The sequence below is a fragment of the Bemisia tabaci genome, chromosome 3, assembly GCF_918797505.1.
Source record: "Bemisia tabaci chromosome 3, PGI_BMITA_v3".
Classification (NCBI taxonomy): domain Eukaryota; kingdom Metazoa; phylum Arthropoda; class Insecta; order Hemiptera; family Aleyrodidae; genus Bemisia; species Bemisia tabaci.
In genome coordinates, this window is record NC_092795.1 from 17,498,316 (window position 1) to 17,517,474 (window position 19,159).

Consider the following 19,159-nt stretch of genomic DNA (forward strand, 5'->3'; position numbering starts at 1 on the left):
CTTCGTTGCCGCCAACGTCACTGACGCTTTATATTTCCCATTCATTCTTATGGCCCAACCACCAACAAGCACACACCATCTTCCCACATGCACGTAGTTCCATTTAGCATAAATACGTCCTTTTTTTTTAGGAGCGGTTAATTATGATCTTTGTCAGGAGACCGTTTTTGTATCAGAAAAGGGAATGAAAAATAGAAAAAAAGACCCTTTGGCCTCATGTCAACATAGGGATCTTTAATGTCTACATGTCTACTATATGCACCCCTGCGGTGCATGATGTCGTACGCTGTGTATTTTGAAGAGCTATATCGCCGCCACATGAGTGAACTTAATTTTTAAGGCTGAAAGAATCATATTTTACCAATAAAAATGAAATATAATTGAAGCATTTCAGCCTTAAAAGATTGATTTGAGAAGGAAAGAGCTGTGGAGATGTTGTTGGACTTTCCGTTTACGTATCGGTTTACTAGAACATCTTGCCTCGCAAAATGAGAATCTACCCTGGAAAGAGATGATACTATCTGCCGACTCAAGTAACTTTCAGAAAATTAAAAGAAGGAAGTGGATCTGGTATCTGACAGAAACTTTACAATAGAAATCCTAGCAGCTTTGAACCTCTTTTAGGAGAAAAACTGTCATTTCATTTTTATGGGCTTTACAAGGTACCGGTATAAAAGGATTATTTTGTTTGTAATGGAGATTATCCTTCCAATTTATGTTGGTTTTTATGTCTGTCCATCAATTTTTAATTAATGAATGAGACCTGAGTTTGGGCCTTCTTTAGCTGACTCCTCTACATTCCCATGAAGTTTATTGTTTCAGTGTGTCTTCAAAATTGAGGCATTGGATGCAGAAAGGGCACTTCTGAATTGCAGTGTTTCAGAATCTCTGTTGCTACTAAATCCCTTGGAGAAGACTTTAATAAGTGATTTTTCCAGAATATTTTCCATGAAAATTGTAGAATCATAAGGAATATTCAGTAAGTTTTTTAGTGAAAAGGATGCATTCACTTTACTTACAATGAATGAAATATTAGAGGAGACTCTGAAACACTGCAACCAAGAAGTGCCTTTTTCGCATTTATGCCTTAATTGTAGAATTTGTGGGAGTCCAAAAGTAGACTTAAAAAGAGGCAGCAGGGTTGTCAGCATCAAAAGAAACCATGAAAACTTCGGGAATCCAATATTTCTGGAAGACCATTTTAAACAAATAGACTTTGGGGGAAAACCCTGAAAGTACTGAAAATTCTGACTTATTACAGGAAAGAAGGTGAAAATAAAAAGTTTTTGCCATTTGAAGTGTTTAATTGCTGAAGCTTTTCCTGTCTTGCAAACTCAAAACAAACTTAAAGAAGGAACAGGATGAATAAAAAAGGTGGAAAATGGGATGAACTTAGGACGAAAGAACTATCAATTCGGAAAGTTAGCCTTTCTCTTGGTTATATTTTTTGAGTGAATTCCTGACCATGGAAACTGGAAAAGTAAGGACAAGTGAGAAGGTTGAATAATCATAGTTTTTTATTCTTTTTTAGGAATGTCAGCAACTGCAGCTCCATTTTTTGGTCCTAGTGCAAACCCAATGGGATATGCGGCTGGAGCTCCTCGTGCCAATGGCACTGGTCAGGTTGTCTTGTTCACGCGTGCTGGCCTCCTCATCAACCCAATGAATGTCAGGTTAATTTTGAATGGAGATCAGTTTGCATCAAGCTTTGGATACGAAATCGCTGCCGCAGATGTGAATGGAGACGAGTAAGTCATTTTTCAAATTGAGAAGGAAATTGAGATTACTCTGACAATGAATTTAAATCTGATTAATATAGTAAATCCATTTTTCTCTTTATTTTCATAAAATTTCATCCGACAAGTTGAATTCTGATAGCAAACTCAGGTAACCTTAAAATTAAATTGAGCTTCTCTAAATCAGAAGCCACAGTTAGAATCATGCTTTTTTTTTTTGAACAGTCTTTTTATAAAATGGCACTAGTACCAAACCCTTTTCATCTTTGGTTTTCTGAATTTACAACAACTTCCAGAGGTCATCAATTCTTGGCATTTGCACCTTTTTTGAAAGCAAATTGTCCAATTTTGAATGGAATGGCTCTTTAGTACAGGGAAGATGACAAAAAGTGTTGTTCGGTAAAGACAGTTCGTGAAATCTTTTCAGTTACTCACAGTCATGATTGTCCATATTGTAATGTAGATAATCTTTTTCCATTTGGTGATTTTGGAAGTTTTAAATTGGATTGATCGCATTCATTAAGTATGTAAGTAAAAAGTAAACTAAATTACTAGTCCAAATTCGATGTTCTTAACTATCCTTACAGCAAGTTAGTAATGTGTCGTACATTCAAGAATGGAAAGGAGAACTAACAAACTTCACTTATTTTGATTTAAAATGCATCGATTTGGACGACACATCGCCACAATTAATTGACATACTCGATGAAAAATTGTTAATTGAACATGTTAATCTTTCTATTCAGTTCCATTCTACATGTAAATATTTTTTCTTTGTTTTGCAGCGAACCTGATCTCATTGTAGGTGCTCCATTTTATTTCGGAAGAGACTCTGGTGGAGCTGTTTATGTCTACTTAAACAACCCAGATCGGAACCCCAGAACCCGTTTTGATAGCCAACCATCAATTAAAATGACAGGCAAGCCAGAATCAAGGTGGGGATCCACAATACTTGTGAAACAAAATTCTTTGAAACTACCGCACTACCGATTATTAAAGCTAAAGTTCCTTTGATTTTCTTGAAGAAAAAAACAGTTATTTTTTTCCTCTTAAGACCTTTAGATCTTATCTTACGTCAAATTTGAAGATCACAATTTACGACTGTACCCAGAAAACGGAGCACTTGTTTTCATTTCTAAGTCAATTTTTAAGGAGAGAAGTTTCACTTAGTGGTTGAAAATCCTGTATTTGAGCTATGGTTAGACAATAGATAACGCTTTTCCCTGAATGAAATTGTTACACATTGTTCACTTCTTAACGCTTGGGGTCTGCAATTATAAGTTGTTTTGGCTCAATTGTATGGTGTGCATAATGGTACCAATGAGCCAATGAACTTCAAAGACATCAAGACTCTTCTGAATGGTCACACTTGCTTTATCCATTTAGTTCTTTCTCCTCTCTTTTCTTTTCATAAAGACCAGAATTTTTATTTTGACATTTTTTATGAAATCACAATATTTCTGGTGTTGCAAAGGATTGTATTACAGAATATTTTTAAATAGAAGGTGACTTTATTCATTGAAGAATTATTGATAGGTAGCATAGATTTGTGTTTTCATCCGTATGCAACTATGAAAGAAAATCAAGCTGTAATAAGCAAAATTGTTCAAAAAGTAGTTATATTTGTCATATTGAAAAGAGTCAATCAAAAGTGCAGGTTCAGGAATGTTCAGCTTAGGATTGTTCCCTTTCAAATTTCGATACTTTGTAAGATTTATCATGAAAACATGGTTTGAATTTTGATTTTAGGTTCGGCCTCGCACTTTCCTCATTGGGAGATCTCAATAAAGATGGTTTTACTGACATCGCAGTGGGAGCTCCTTACGAAAATGATGGTGTCATTTACATTTATCTGGGTTCCAAGAATGGTCTGATAACGGAACCTTCTCAAGTAAGTTTTGGATCTTCTATAACTTTTATGCTCAGGTGATAGGATGAAAATCTTTGTATTGATAGAATAAAAAATTATCTCGAAAGATTTTTTTCCTTGCATTATGTTGAATGATCTTGCAAAACTATTCAAAAACTTTTTGTGGAGGAAGACTTGAAATCAAACATACTAATTATTAATAATTAATTTTTATTTGTACAAGTAGCATGTACATGCAAAGTTTTTATTCTAAGTCTCAAGTTTTTTTCTTCCCCAAAATAACAAATATACATTGAATATTTGGTTGCCTACATTGGGTATTTACATCATTTCTGCTGCGGTATTCGTAGAGTCATATTTTAATGGCTTTTGCTTACGATTTAGCAAAAATTAATAAAATTGCCCAGACACCTAGTCTTAGCGTCCAATATGGAGGAAGGTATTGTCCTTTGAAGAAGGCAGTATATAAAGTCGCAGTCGTTACCACAGTGGTATATGTTCTCTTTCAACTTGGATTCATCAATTAGTGATACACATATTGGCACTGTGGTTGTCCAACTTATACTACGGGTAGAATACAGATGGAAGAAACCAATATATGCACCCCTGCGGTGCATGATGTCGTTTGTCGTCTCTTTTGAAGAGCGATATTGCCACCAATGTCAGACAAGGAACTTGATGTTTTAATAGAGCTCATTATTTTTTGCTGATCCATCATCTAAAATCATCCAAACATGATTCTTTGACTAGCGCAACTAACTCATTAAAATGAGATAACATGTATTAAGGACTACAAAATCCCAACAATAACACATCAAATAGAGTAACTAAAGCTGTGACAGAACAGAGAAGGTAGTTTTTACACCATCTAATATACTATTTTGGAAAAAAGTCAATTAGGATTGTTTTTGTTTAATGTACACATATTATAAACCGTGCTCTTCCTTTTCCAGGTTATTAGATCTGAAGCACTGCCAGTTCGACACATTACAACACTTGGCTACTCTCTCAGTGGTGGGTTGGATCTAGATCAAAATGGGTATCCAGATTTACTAGTTGGTGCATATAACTCTGATTCTGTGCTTTTATTCCGGGCTCGCCCCATCGTAGGCTTACTGACCACTGTTGAGCCGGAAGAAAACCTGCGAAATCTAGATCCTAATGTGGCTGGATGCAAGGCTAATCCTGATTCTCCACTTACATGGTAATCATTTTAATAAATCCCCTTATAGGCTAGAGCCCTTGCAACTTTCTTTGTCTCCAAATTTTCCCTAACATGTTTCCTTGTGCAAAATCCTTAAGGAATAAAGTCGAAGTCTGTCCAACATTTAATAACTGGCAGTCGCTGAGAATTTCCATAATCAGAATGCTAGGCATGCTAAATGATCCTCCAAGCGTTTGTTGGTAACCTTTGATTTTGAGGTGATTTTGTATTAGGACTCAGTACCTAACAGGAAACCTCACTCACCAGTGATGGGGAATGGTAATTTCAACCTACAGGTTTTTACCTTATTCCATTTTCTAGTTCTTACAGGACCCTGCACACCGCTCATGGGATTTTGTGCCCACATTGATTTCAATAATTTTATTGCATTATCTCCTCATGATCCTGATGTAAAGTTTTGAACGAACCAATGGTCTAAAAGCTACTGTTTTTGCCCAAATCGCCTTAGAAGTTACAATTATTTTCTATCTTTTCAATGCTTCATTGCAAAACCAATAGCGAAAACTACAAACCAAGCCTTTCAAAAAGCGACTGATAAAAGCGAGAGAAGAAAAGATAGAAGAATGTATATAGTAAGCATTAGTAAGAGAGAAGAAGAGATAGAAAAATATATATATTAACCATTAGTAACCATTATTCGTGCAAAGCGCCTCAAAAGTTACAATTATTTTCTGTCACTTCCTGCTTAGTTGCAAAATGAAGTCCAATAGGGAAAACTACAAACCAAGCCTATCAAAAAGCAACTGGTGAAGAAACCTCTGGCATGCCAACGATGTATTTTCACTTGATAGATATTTTATCATATCGCCTCTGATTTTATTTTTATAATGCTCTAGATGGTGGATAAAAGAGAAGCAGAATGCAGCCCAACAAGGATCCGTAAAAATTGATAATTTCTTATGTTAGTTATCCAAGATGTTATCCAAGAGTTCCATAGAAGTGTTTAAATGGGTATCTTTATTATAACTGAGTTCAAAATGCCTAGAATGTTGCTAGAAGCTCATCAAACTCTACCAGATTTAGTCTGAATTCATGTTTATTTCTTTGCCCTAGCTTTACCTTCAAAGCTTGTTGCACCATCGACTCACTTTTGAAAACAGAATCTCATCCAAGTCCGAACCTGGGTTTAACATTGAAGTATCGCTTGGAAGCAGAGACCTTCCACCTTCAGAGGAAGTTCTCGCGAGTAACATTTGATCCAAACAACACTGAGAGGCCACATGTTTTGGAAAAAGAGGCGGAAATTTTTCCTCAGGGGAATGGAGAGTATAGATTCTGTGATGAACACACCGCCTATATTAAGGTATGTTTTCAAGATACATTCTGTCAATTTTCTAGGGTCCTGATACTTATTTGATCTCCTAAGTAAATAAGTCAATGAATTTAGTAATTCAAATTGGTGGATTCACACATGAGGATCGAACATAGAGTATATAGAGTTGTAATGTAATTGGGAGAGCTGACGCCAATTTTAAGCAATTTTCAGCTCCTAAATTTCGAGACTCCTGTGTGACGCCGCGTCACTTTTTCGATACATGATCGATTGTTTTCAATACACTTGTGCCTGGCCATCCGATGTAATCAAAGAAGATAGGAATTATCATGTATTCCGCACCGCCGTTTTGGATCGGGCATGTATCGAAAAAGTGACCGAAGCTCGGCACACACTGGGCTCAGAACTCGTTGAGCAGAACATGGCGCCAGCTCTCCCACTTACATTACAACTCTATGTACTCAATGGGATCAAACTGTAGTGTTTCACTAGCCTGTAAAGGTAAAATATGACATTAAACATGTTGGCTCTGGTGATATTGCAAGAATGTGTATCTCAGTTAGCTGCATTGCAGACTTCCTGTCATTCTTTATTTTTAAATTGAAAAATACATACCGTCATTTCTCCAGAAGTTACCTAATTTTTCCTCTTTGTAGAATAATCTATGAAAACGTCTAGCAATAGTTGTGGATTGTTCTCCCTTGATAAAATTAATGGGAGCAAAGATTTTGAAGCACTTTGATTAGGATACGCAATCCTGTAGTTTCATCTTCAAATGATATTAGTCTGTTTGTGTGTGTGTCTCATTGTAATGTTAATAATCAAGATATTTTAAATATCATTGGTGGCAGAAGTTGATAGCTCGTCAAATGAAAAATAAACTGTCATTAGCTACACACCCTCCAAACATTATGAACTCTCAAAGTTTTTAGAAGAATTCTCCAAGAGACTGTTATTCAATAATATCGATCATGATTCTTAATTATTTTATTTTACTTTTAACTTAATCGAACCCATAAATCCTAGATTGGACTCCTGTATTTGCCTACCTTTTCCAGGAAAACACCAAAGACATCCAATCGCCTATCAAATTTAAACTAACCTACTCTCTGGTACAACGTGATCCACCTTTGATAACACCCGGATCTCCTCTTCCATCTCTCAGCGAGTACCCGATTTTAAATCAACAAGAAGCAGCAAAAGTTTTTGAGGCCACGTTTCACAAAGATTGCGGTAATAATGATGTATGCGAAAGTGAACTTTTTGTTGAAGCCTCTCTTCGTCTTCCTTATTTAGGTAAGTAATGCAATAATGTAACTATTGCTACTGTATGTACGTTTTTTATCGTAATTACTGTGAAACCCTAGTTTTAATCTAAATATGTGAGGAGTGAATATTTTTCTAAGACAACTTCTTCTCATTCTTTATCTTTGTCATAGTTTTAATTACAGCATTAAGCCTCTTTCATACTATAAAATTGAATGGGCCTGTTGAAAACTTTTGCTGGAGCAAAAATAAGATTTGTTACTCATAGAAAGTGTCTCAAAAATCACGATGAGCACATCAGAAAAGTTTGAAATGCACTCCTTACTTCACATTTTGCTTTGTAAGAAATTTGTGTTTTTTCGAGCTTCCCAATTCCGAAACGATACCACGGCACAGGTGAACATTTCGTCAGAGGAGTCATTCCATCCAACCCCTGCTCACAAGAATACCACGCAATATTCAACATAGATGACGCCAATCCGCCTAAACACATGTGACAGGACGATGATTCTAACCACCTGATAACAATCGGCGTGTTTACATTCACATTTTTCTTCCTTTGATAGATATCCGCCTCGATTGACCTTGTGCTCCCCTCAACTTGCGCGCGGAAGCGTCGGCCATGTTGAGTAGGGATTGAATGGAACGACTCCTCTAACGAAATGTTCACCTGTGCTGCAGCATCCTTTTTTAAGTGGGAAGCTTAAAAAAACGCAAATTTCTTACGCAGATTGTGAAGTTAGGAGTATATTTCAGAGTTCGCAGATGTGCTCATCGTGATTTTTGAGACATTTTCTATGAGGAACAACTCTTATTTTTGCTCTAGCAAATGTTTGCAACAGGCCCATTCTTGAATGTTTTCAAGCTAATCCAAGCAAATCTCAGAACCTATCCAGCTAAACTTAAGCACCTTAGGAATTAAATTTTATTTTATTTTTAGCTACTTTGACATTTCTCTTCGTAGTCTCTTTTTATCACTGTTTTGAGAGCTTTTTTGCCTATGGTAAAATAATAAATTAATTTCACAGTAATGTAACATCACTGTTGTTTTTCAGCGGATTCAGATGATTCAATTTATGAGCTGATGTTGGGAACCATGCAAGAACTTGTCGTCAATATCTCTGTCACTAATCTACACGAGTCTGCCTACGAAGCCCAATTATTTGTTTCTCACTCACCCAGTCTTAGTTACATTGGCAGAATTAAACAAGATGTAAGTATCAATTTCTCATGTGTACTAAAAGTTTAAAAGGTGGAATTTCAATCTTATCTCGCCATTTAATATTAATTGTAATGGCTTAATGTTGAGCCAGTTGTCGTAACCATAAGAGCTTTTGTTGTCGCCTTGTTTATCATAATAACGAAACCGATAGGTTACACTATCTTAAACTCAGCTTGCATACAAGCCGATGTAAACTGTCGCTAAAACCTTATAAATTACTTTCAAAATGATGAGCTTAAAACTCATGAAACAACACTTACGTTTCGCCAGTTTTGAGATCGTAATTCCAAATTTAATATACTTTTTATGTTGCATTTTTCCACAAAAAAATTAAGCCTTAACTTTGTGTTACTATCCAAGTCCAAAAAATTATTACTGTATGATGAGTTAAATAAATAGCCGAGGTGTTAGGTATTCAACTCATCATGCAGTGATAAAATGGTATTACTAATCAACGATATCATCAAAAAATTATTGTCAAATTCTTGTTTTGTCTGTCAAATATGTTGTAAGCTATGCCCACAAGCATTGATGAATGAGAATGTTCCTGGATGATTGTTATTATTGTTGCATGCCTCCGAAGAGTATGTTTGTTATTTGTATGTACATACATAATAGTTTGAAATTAGGAGTCTCCAATTTTCCTTTCAAGATTTCTAGACGCCAGTCTGTAAATATCAACCATCAGGGTGTCTACTGTACGGAAAATGTAACGATACACTGAAAAAGCCTAAATTTCAGAAGGTTGGTACGCAAGTACAGACAAGGTTTGGATTTTCCGTTAAAAGGTACGGAAACCCGAGATTCTTGTGATCAACTCTAAAAAGTAGTCTCAAGGGTATGCGATTTCCATTTATTATGTTCCCGGTTCGATTCCTCGTGTTTTTCGGTTTATGCCTTTGTCATTCCACTTTCCCAATCTGAATACATTAAAAATGCGTGTGAGGTGAGGAAAAAGTAAGGAAAAGGTAAGGAAAAAGCAAGTATTTTTAAGAATCGCCAAAAAAAAAATGAATTTTGGGATAGTAAGAAAAAAGCAAAGGATAGGCACCAAATAAGAAAGGAATTTGAATGACAAGGTACCAATAGACACTCTGAACAATGACAATGCTAATATCTAGGGGAGAGCTTGCTTCAGGAAAGTATTCCCTTTTCAAGCAATGAATTATAATTAATTTGAACTAATGATCGGGAAAGGGTAAACTTATCTAAAACAGGCTCTAGTAATTTCGCTCAAAAGGTATTTGTCATTTTATTACTAATTACCTATGGCTAGTAGGTTCGGCGGCTCGTCTTTCCATTTCTATTTCCATTTCTGTTATTCCCAAACAAAATTCAATGAGGTACCTGCCAGCAATATTGGTGGCTTTTTAAGGATGTGTGTTTGCTGCTTTCCTCATAAGTTCATTTTTATTATGAAATATATACATGATATTAAATGAAAGAATGATTGAATATTAAAATGAGTATTATAAACAAAAGTAAACAAAATAAAAGAATACAAATACATAATACCTTAAACAAACACAAATTAAAGGGAGATGCTTTTAATATTATTAAGGACATTTCTTTTGTTCGTAACTAAACTCCTCAAAAATGACTGTAATTGTAAAATCTATTGATGTATAAGTTATTTTGAAATTTATTTCAAAATCCTGTTGCATCAAAGTCTCGATCAATATGTTGCTCATGATGGGCAGCTGTGTGTGAATTAACACAACTTTTAAATATCGTCCCAGTATAAGTTCCCAAGAAACGAGGCTAGGCTTTTGCAGTAATTTTTTCTTCCTCTTTGTAGAGAGGACCATTGCAACTTCAGGACCATATGAAGAACTCTATATCCATTTATCCTTTTGATATTTGTGTTTAAAACTACAGTAAGACCTTGATTTCCAGGATTTGAAGAGGACTGATGAATCTATCTGTTAAATCAAGTTGCCTGAATATCTTGAAGGGACCAGAAGATTGATCTGTTAAATAGCGGAATCCATTACATTGGGATCCAATGAATCAAGGTCTTACTGTAGAATCTTTTCCTGTTGATTTAGGCGTTGTCTTTAAGAATATTAGTCGTCACTCGGGCTTATGATAATAATGATCATAAAATAAATAATAACAGTGTTCTTTTTTTAGGGTACCTACTCTGAAAGTGATGAATTTAATGAGACTCAGATATTTAGATATTTAGTAAGTGTAAAGAAACATTTTGGAGGATGCCGTGTGTTTTCAAATTTTGTTCGCAATTTACTCACTGCTAGTGTTTTGTATTTAGTCCTAATCAATCTCTCCTTATTTTTAATTTTCTCAATTCATTAGTTACCATTTACACTAACCCTCATTTTAACCTACCATAAAATACATATTTGATCGTAACCTGGTGTCAATGAAACTAGCTTATCCAGTGTGTCCTTGATGACATTGCAGTGAGAGAGGACACTTAAGAATACCAAAATATTTGCTACCGGCTAAATTTCGGGATTTTTTGTCCCTTGAGATCTGCCATAAGAGATGAGCTTTTGAAATCGAACTCTCTATGTGCCAATCTGGAAAAATCAGGTCTCAAAAGTGCATTTGCCGGCAATGCAACATATTTTATCCTACAGAGAAGTAGCACTGTCGCTGATTCAAAGATACAAACGTTTTGTTTTAGAAAGAGTTGATATGCTGTTGTATTTTCCCATCTGGCGCAAGACAAGGAACCAAAAGCTTGCTCCTCGATCACCTACAAATTTCCACCCGTCAATGCAGCATGTAAAATTGCTAAAAAATGCACTTTTCAGTCCCAAATTCCTGGGAATTGGCAACTAGAAAGTGCGATTTTGAAAGCTCATTCTTTCTCAGGAGATTGTGAAGAACACCATGTCAAAGAATCTCAAAATTTAGCCAGCGCTGAATTTCCTAGAATTTGGCGCTTAGTCTTTCGTGCTAAAGGATAATCAAAGCTATATTCTAATGATGAGATAGGAGGACATTCCCTGGGAAACCCCGTATATCTTGTAATTCAATCGAGAAAAGTGGAGCAAGGGTGCAACTTGAAAATGCATAGTACACTTCCCTCAGTCTGTAGATCCAGGCGTGTTATTGTGCAGGTTTGCAACTGTGTTCATCGTTAAAAAATCTCTTTTAAATTTTTATTATCTTTTCTCTCTTTAATCTTTTCATTTTCGACTAATCCTATGGAACAATACTGACCAACTGACTTTTTGGCTAAATACCAAGTCAGCCAAGATAATTCATTTGTCGTGTGAAATGGATATCAATATCATTATTTTTAATCGAAATATCCTCGGATCGAGTAGTTTTATTGCCTATATTAACGGCCTGCAAATTTTTTTTAGCAAGCTAGCATAGGACAAAAATCTGTAAAATGCTTGAAATTGCTATTAGGCGGTATTATTTTCTTACCAAATTTGTGACTTCTTGTAGGTAGTTTTTGCGTTGGCTCGAAAGTCTGTTTTTCATGCAAACCTTTTGATCGAATCCAGTAAGTTTTAAACAAACTTGTTTCATTTTTCTAGGGTAAACAGTTAACCTGCAATCCTATCAACAGTACAATGGTAGCCTGCAACCTCGGCAACCCCTTAAATAAAGGCCCTGGCGTTAATGTACAGCTACGGTTTGATCCCAAAGGTTTGTCGGATTCTGAAACAGCCCTGGATTTTGTTGTGTTCGCAAACTCTACGTCTCAACAGAAAAACCCTCAAGGTCCCATGAATTTAAGGGCACAAGTCACCAAACGAGCAGAACTTTCTTTAAAAGGGTAAGCTCTAACTAAACTCATCTCTAACATATTTAATTTCTTCCCCTTGTTTTTACCAGTCGTTTTAAAGTTATTTGTGTATCAATATAAAAACCCACTTCAAGATATTACAATTTTTAACCTATTCAAAATGAGCCACACATTTTACTAATCAATACCGTTACTATTGGAAGCTTCTGTATTAAAATTTGCTCTTAACATCATTTTTGAGTCACTTCCACCAATAATTTTTCTTTGCAACTTTCTATGCTTTCCTGAAATTTATCCTAAAATTATTTTAATCTCTATTTCCTGCGGATCATCGCATCATTTTTCTTTATGACTGAAATCCTAACTGAAATGGTATTTTAGGTCAGTTAAATAAAATTTCAGCTCCTCTTAAACTTCACTCATTTCAGCATTATTCATCATCATTCATCGAGATTAAAAACGGAACTCTATAATAGGAGAAGGCAGTCTATTATTGAGTAAGTTAGGACAGTTGGATCAACAAAAAATGTGAAATATTGCCTGTAAGTTTACAGAACCATCTAAGCTGGATTTTGGTCTCTAAATATTTAGGCACATTTATCGTATCTTTCTTTTTCGCAGGTTGGCACGCCCTGAGCAAGTTTTTTACGGAGGACAAACTCGCGAAGATTCAAGTATTAAGTACTTGGATGACATAGGATCGCGAGTTATCCACACCTATCAAGTATTTAATGCTGGACCATGGAGGGTGCCAAACTTGGAGATCCATATTGAATGGCCACACAAACTTACTTACTCCCAGAATGGGAGATGTTTGTTGTATATCCAGGAAAAGCCACACATTGAAGGTGACTAAATTACTGTAAAGAATTATATTTATAAATTTATAATATGTGTGATTGCATAAGCAATTGTCGATTATCTATTGTCTAAGAAATTTTCTCCCTTAGTTTTAGGCGTGAAATGTTAAGTAAGATAACATGATAATTGGACATATGAGCAAACATAAAATATCATACCACTGAGGCAATTACATTTTGGCAGCATTATACATCCACTCGAATTTCTTCCGACTTCGCACATTTTATACAGCAAGGCTACTGTTTCGTTCAGCTTGCTAAGTATTTCAAATTTTTAGACTCTTTCATAATATACACTGCTCCTATGACCATGTTTACTGCATCAAAATGTGCAGCTTTGTAATCCCAACATTCAGAATTTTCCAAATTCTAAATTGCTTTTAACTCTTTTTCCTTTAGATGCAAACTGTCTCTATTATTTATTTATTTATTAATTTATATTTTTCAATTTAGCGCCACCTGCGTTCATATCATGAGTGATAATTGGGTTGAAATAATGTCTACCACATCTTATCAGATGCAAAAGCGGGGATGGGGCAGTTTTCTTGCTCTTGTTGGACCATTGAGCAGAGATTTGTGTCCGGTGGCATAGTCATCAAAGTAACCAATACAACTTCCTTATCCACAAGGAACTTTCAATACATCATAGGATTCTGCTATCCCTCTAATTTCTAGCCCATAAGTGGACCGCGTTTAACAGAAAGGAACCAAGCCACATCAGCTATTGCCAAATTTAACTGGGTAAGTAAATTTTTTACGAGAGAACGTTTGTGCGTATTCCTTTGAAAATGTTAAGGAATTGGCTTTGTACTATAGAGAAAATTCACTGAAATTTGCACGAAAATCCGCCCAACCGTTTTCTTGTAAAAAATTAATTTGCCCTATTAAATTTGGCAATAGCTGATGTGGCTTGGTTCCTCTCTGTTTAACGCGGTCCAAGTGTCCCCTGTGCGTTTCAGCAAGACCAGTTGTTAGTTTTGAAATATAAGCATAACGGCCAATTGGTAGCATGTGCGGCGACTTATGTCTCTATTCCTATCTTTATTTTTTAAATTTGCTCCTCTTTCTTTTCATTTTAGCTCTTAGTGGTGGAGAGTGCTTCATGGCACCAGGGCAAGTCAATCCACGAGGACTCACTCACCGCCCAGGTTTGACAGAATCCCCCCTCGATTCTGTCTCTCGACTTTCAACCTACTCACGTATTCCCTCCTCGATAGTATACACCACTCCAGTGCCTATGTACAATGCATCGAAAGTTGCTATGTATGATAGATCCATGAACAGAATAAGGAGATCCTATGATGAAATTTCTCCTCCTGAAATGTACGTTGACAAGGATGGCAAAGCTCATAGTTTTGTGAATTTGGTAAGTTCCGAAGAGTTTTTATTAATACTTGTAGGCTTGTAGTCTATGTAGGCTTCACCTGGAAATTTTGAAATGTCGAGTGATCATGAAAAAACGGTAGGTCGTATCAATGAATGAGGCAAATGAGCAAGGAATATTAGAAAATAGCTTTGCCCCTACTGAGTTGGAATTTGTTGTTCTAATTTGCCATTGGTAGCTAGGGACCTGAAGAATCTGCAGTCACAGATTGCATTTTTGATTTGAATATTTTGGAATGTTGTAATATTGAGGTAGGACTCATATACCAACTCTAGTGATAACCCCCTTGTTCCAAAATCAAATTGCAAATTTTGCTTTCAAGACGCAATTTCCGCAATTTATCTAAATTTCAAGATTTTTATTTTTTACTTTGCCCACATGAAAAAGTTTTGATATAATTTTTTGGTCATTTAAACGGAAATTTGAGGTTTTTAGATAAAATGGTGCTGTAGTCACAAGGATTTACTGTTAAGAGGTACCATTTTTTTTTTAAAATAAATATTTCGGCACTCCCCGATGAGCCTTTCGAAGCACTGCCCAGTGACCAGCCTGCTGCGCCATCTGAACATGTCCTTGCACTGGCGTCCTGCGTGATTCTGTAGACCGCTGCAACATCATGAGTTCGCAGTGTCAACACCAATAAAGTTACCTACGTTTCAAAGGAATTAAACCAAAATATAATTTCGAAAAAAGTATCACACTGACTACAAGAATCGATAGCTGTTTCAAATAAGATATTTTTACGAAACCAAATCCTGTTTTCATCTCTTCAAGTTTTCCTTTCTTTCTCTTTTTTGTGGTAAATGATTCCTGTTTCAAATCTAGAGACTTTCGCAATATTTTTAGATGAGAGCTCAAAGATTTCCCCAATTTTCCACCTCATAGATGCAATTTATTTCACTTGTGTTCAACCACAAGAGGGCTTTAGGACAAATCACCTTTAATAGACATCTTTATGGAAACTTTTTCTCAGCAAATTCCTGTTTTTTCATGATTTCAAAGCTTAAAGAAAATTAAATGTGTATCCTCGCACATGTATAAAGGAAGAAGATAAGTATATTGCAAACAAAGTGCAGATGTCTCTCTAACATTTTTAAAATAATATTTTTGCCCCTTGTTTCAGAATTGTGCTCTTGGTAACGCAGAATGCATAAAATTCAAATGCGTTGTCTACAGTCTTCAGCAGAATCAAGAAGCAACAGTCTTCATCAAAGCCAGGTCCGTAGGTTGAATGCATGTAATTTACAGTAGTAATTATTTGAATTTTAAAGGAACGGACAATTGATCAATGGGAATAATTAATATCTGTTGGAAGCTACTTTTACAGACTCCAATTTTATATTCCTTCATGATCAACAAAATTCAAAATTTTTAAGACATTGACCGAAATACCTATTTTTCAGGTACAGAAATTTTTCTCTGCAGCTGAAAAAAAGAAGAAGAACCACTAACAGACAAAATTTAGACTTGTGACTTTCGAATTGATGATAAATTGATTGATGGTTTGATTTTGTTCTTCTCTTTGGAACAGTGGCATACTTTCAAGCTTTACTAGACCTTTGAAAGTTTATCAAAGACCAAAAATCAATATTAGCCATGTATGTGTTCCTATGTCTGGGAGTTTGAGGAGAAATCAATCATTGACCACTTAGATTTTTTCCTTTTATTTAGCTACTGCATGATTATATCTATTAAATATGCTATCTTAATGTACTGCTGTCCAATAAAAGTGTTCTTTTTTTTTTGGTAGGTTATGGAATTCCAGTTTAATTGAAGATTACTCCAGCGTTGATTTTGTTCGAATAGCCTCCAGAGCACGGATACACATACCAGCGTCTTCAATAATCCATCAGAATACCAGTGATGATGTTGCTCAGGTGTGTTTTTCATTCAATAGATGGCCATTGCCAAACAATATATCAAATTTTAAAATAGTTTTTTGTCTTTAAAAGAACTGCCGAGGGAAGGCAAAAACAATTGCGCAATGATTTAGTGAAGCAAAGCCTAACTATCAAATGCATGCTGGTTCCAGATCAACATACTAACATGACGGTGCATTTCTATAAATGCATTGATGCTATGTAGTTGATTTTCAAAGCAAAGACCTATTTCACAGTACATTCCTCTGTGGGCAAACTCTTACATTTCAACTCTTGAAAAGTAAAATTTGAAGTGATATGCCTTGGAAGTTTTGGATAATTTTTTTTCACATTAACTAACTTTGAAATATGTAAAAAAAAAACATCCAATTATTTTATTTATCCGTGGACCAGACATAAGGCCGCTGCCTGCCTCCTATGGTGTAGTGGTTGTAGCGTTAGCTTTATGATCGGGAGGTCCCGGGTTCGATTCCCAGCCAGGCGACCCGAGTCTGATGGTCTCAAACAATGGTTGCCTAGGACTGGTTGTAGGGACGGAGAGGGGACGGGACTTAAGCGCAAGGAGTAGCCCTTGTGGGCTACTTGAAGTAGTAAAAACAAAAACATAATAATGGTAAATTGTTTTGATTGTACAATAAAAGTGAGGAATTTATTATTTTTGTGTTGCTCTGTTGATTTTTTATTTCAGTAGAGAGAGTTTTATCTCTATTTCTTGTCTGTTAAAATTAGGTGGAAACTCTGGCCAAAGTTGATCTACTTGAGCAGCAAGTTGCTGAACCGGTGCCACTGTGGATAATAGTCATAGCAATTCTAGCTGGTCTGATTCTCCTTATTCTACTGACGTATTGCCTCGCTAAAATCGGATTCTTCAAGAGGAGAAGACCAGACCCAACGCTGAGCGGTAACATAGAAAAACACCGCGGGGAGGAGAGTATTCTCTCAGATTATTAAACGATCTCTGTTTTTGCTCCTATCAAGATATTTGGCTCGGTTTTAGACCGTCATCCTTTTCAAAACTCTTTTTCTCCTTCTTCGACTGATGCCTCCTAAGACTTAATTTTTGTTGAGGATGTCCGTGTTTGTTGCTGTTTCCATCCTGTGAACAGCAGTACTCCTGGAACTATTTTCTTACTTGGAATTTTTTGGTGCTATTTTCAATAATTAACTCCATTATGAGTAAGGAAAGTTCTTTAATGTTATTTGTTAAGTGCCCGGATTTTCAACAGCTAAGTTTCAGATGAGTTTTATTCATGTGGACTAAGTATTTTCAACAGTATTAGAGGCTTTTGTAATTATTACAAAAGATTTTGCAATGCGGAAGTCTCTATCTCCCATTTTCTGTACTTTATTCTTACAAACTTTGGCTAATTATTCTGCCATGACCGGAAAGAAGGATGGGAAATTAAGTTTTTCATCATGGAAGCCTCTCTTCTTCCTTTTGGTAAAATAATTTGATGATTTAGCTCCTCTATAAAAGAAACAATATTTCTTAATCCCAAAAATTTGAAATGTATGAGTATTACAATACATTGAGCATTAAATTGCAGTCAAGTCATCGAGTGTCCAATCTGAGGCGTTATAATAACTCCTATCATTCGATACCCTATTAATCCTAGGGTACAGCGATAGTTTTTGCCCTCTTGTAGTTCAGAACCTCAATGGTTCAATCTTGTTTCCACCAAATTAAGTGAGGATTTAAGTGCAAATTCTATTTGTTTGATTTTTAATACCTCTCGGTGAATAAACTGTCGTCATTCGGGCAAAGAATTCGTGCTATATAATATGAAGTAAGTTTAAATTCATGCATACAAATTGTTTAATGAGGTTTAGCCAAATAATGATTGTGTACACATTTTTTAGCGTACTATGAAAAAGCTCAGCAAGTCAGACGATAGAGGGCCTGGGGCGCGTTGTCGGTGCGTCTCCCACCAGGGTTCGGTATTTCGATTTACAAGGAAGCTCTAAGTGTTCGAGCCTCAAATCAGGACTGGCTGGCTGTGCCAACCTGATGTGCTGTAACAAGAGCAAAACCAGTGGTACGGCTGTCAGCAGGCTCGATTTCTATGTCCGCACCAATTTCTCCCCAACTGAGATTCTTGCCAGCACTCTAAAAAATGTTTACAAATCCATTAGTTGGCTAAACCTTGTTGAAGAATTTGTATTCATTGAATTGTAGTCAATGACTAATTGTCGTTTTAATTCATGCCATACCATACTGAGAATGAGGTAGCATAGTTTGAATATTGTTTCAAACAAACTATAGAAAACTTTATCAAACTCTTTGATCAGTTTCAGTATTTTTGATGATTTCATACAAAATCACATTTTGCATTTTAACTTTTTATTTTACTCAAAATTCCATACAGCTAACCTTCACCTGCTGAATCAGGTGATGTTGTCTCCCGTTGCTAGTCTTCTACTCAAATCTATCAAACTGATTGATATGAGTGATGTGATGATTGTGCCGGGATGAAAATATTTGTTTTTAGTGCCTGTGCCAAATGTATAATAATGAACATATAATTATGTATTATTCGTACTTGCCATTTAAGTGATAAGACTTTCTCAGAGTGGAGGAAATGGTATATTTATGGTGGTGTGTGAATGTGCTCTGTAAGTGACTCTGCGAACTGAGAAAAAGATGAGAGAAAAGAAGAGAGGTAGTTTCAAGTTTCAATTCAAGTTTTATACATCAAGTTTCTATTTTCCATTT

The 19,159-nt window shown here is 35.7% G+C and overlaps 1 protein-coding gene across 2 annotated transcripts in view; it reads left to right on the forward strand.

The window, feature by feature from the left end:
- LOC109044285 (integrin alpha-PS1) overlaps positions 1-17,975 on the forward strand; it is a 46,831-nt gene extending 28,856 nt beyond the window's left edge. For both annotated transcript variants that reach the window (XM_019061930.2, XM_072297944.1), the window contains 13 exons: positions 1,532-1,748; positions 2,522-2,671; positions 3,486-3,627; positions 4,560-4,810; positions 5,885-6,134; positions 7,163-7,400; positions 8,426-8,583; positions 12,111-12,352; positions 12,944-13,170; positions 14,262-14,548; positions 15,690-15,784; positions 16,317-16,443; positions 17,176-17,975. In XM_019061930.2, coding sequence (XP_018917475.1) covers positions 1,532-1,748; positions 2,522-2,671; positions 3,486-3,627; positions 4,560-4,810; positions 5,885-6,134; positions 7,163-7,400; positions 8,426-8,583; positions 12,111-12,352; positions 12,944-13,170; positions 14,262-14,548; positions 15,690-15,784; positions 16,317-16,443; positions 17,176-17,397 — 2,606 coding nt within the window. In that variant the 3' untranslated portion in view covers positions 17,398-17,975. The remainder of the gene's footprint in view (positions 1-1,531; positions 1,749-2,521; positions 2,672-3,485; positions 3,628-4,559; positions 4,811-5,884; positions 6,135-7,162; positions 7,401-8,425; positions 8,584-12,110; positions 12,353-12,943; positions 13,171-14,261; positions 14,549-15,689; positions 15,785-16,316; positions 16,444-17,175) is intronic.
- Positions 17,976-19,159: the final 1,184 nt, after the last annotated feature.